We start from the raw sequence: 859 nt of genomic DNA on the forward strand, positions 1-859 counted from the left end.
AACCGTGTGCCCCCACAATGACTGGGATCTTCAATTTCCCGAAATTCTTTATAACACTCGTACTCGACGTAACACTGTAATTGGGCTCACTCCCAGTGAACTTCTTTTCGGAGCTAATCTCAAACGTCCTTGTGAATGGATCTTCCCAAGACCACCCGCTCCCACTGACAGTTCCAGGAACGCCCGAATACATGAAGTGAGGCAACATCAGGCCCAGTACGTTAAGAAAAAAGCACCGAAAGAAGCTCCTAAAGAATCCACGCAAAAATAAAGTCGGAGACCAAATCTTTGTCCGAAACCACCAACTCTCGGATGCGATCGATCGCGTCGCAAAAATGCACCCCACTCAGATCTACCCTGCACACCACCGCAAAAATAACCGCGTTGTCACGCAAAAGAGTGGCGCCACTGCCGCTCCAAGAGAGTCGGATTTCCCATTGAAGAGTAGCCCCGTAACTGCTTGGAAACCCACATCCATCGCTACCTCAATGCGGGACCTCCAAACCGACCCACGCATTGAGGAAAAATCGAGGCTCCCAATGTATACCCCTGATATCCAGGCCTCAACAAACCATAGGCCCCCAATGGATACCCAGATTACATACCGGACCCACGACTCTCTTAATCCCTCAAGTCTACCGACGAAACAGAGAACGCCCAAGAAAAATGTCCGAATCAAGTCCGGTGGTCAGTCCACAACTTCAAGTCCCTCCGGTCCAGAAATACCGTAGAGGGCGGCCTCTAAAAGGCCCGAGATCGATCCGCTGATCCAGAATCTCGACAAAGAACCTCCGGTCCAGAAGCGCCGTCGAAGGCGGCCACCAAATCGGCCCCAGGATGCTGAAACCAGGGACGAGAG

General features: G+C 51.8%; 1 protein-coding gene across 1 annotated transcript in view; it reads right to left on the minus strand.

Annotated features, from left to right (window-relative positions):
* Positions 1-741: 741 nt before the first annotated feature.
* LOC117179702 overlaps positions 742-859 on the minus strand; it is a 9,815-nt gene continuing 9,697 nt past the window's right edge. Inside the window, exon 5 of the mRNA XM_033371733.1 lies at positions 742-840. Coding sequence (XP_033227624.1) covers positions 742-840 — 99 coding nt within the window. The remainder of the gene's footprint in view (positions 841-859) is intronic.

This window comes from Belonocnema kinseyi, chromosome 1 (assembly GCF_010883055.1).
Source record: "Belonocnema kinseyi isolate 2016_QV_RU_SX_M_011 chromosome 1, B_treatae_v1, whole genome shotgun sequence".
Taxonomy (NCBI): Eukaryota; Metazoa; Arthropoda; class Insecta; order Hymenoptera; family Cynipidae; genus Belonocnema; species Belonocnema kinseyi.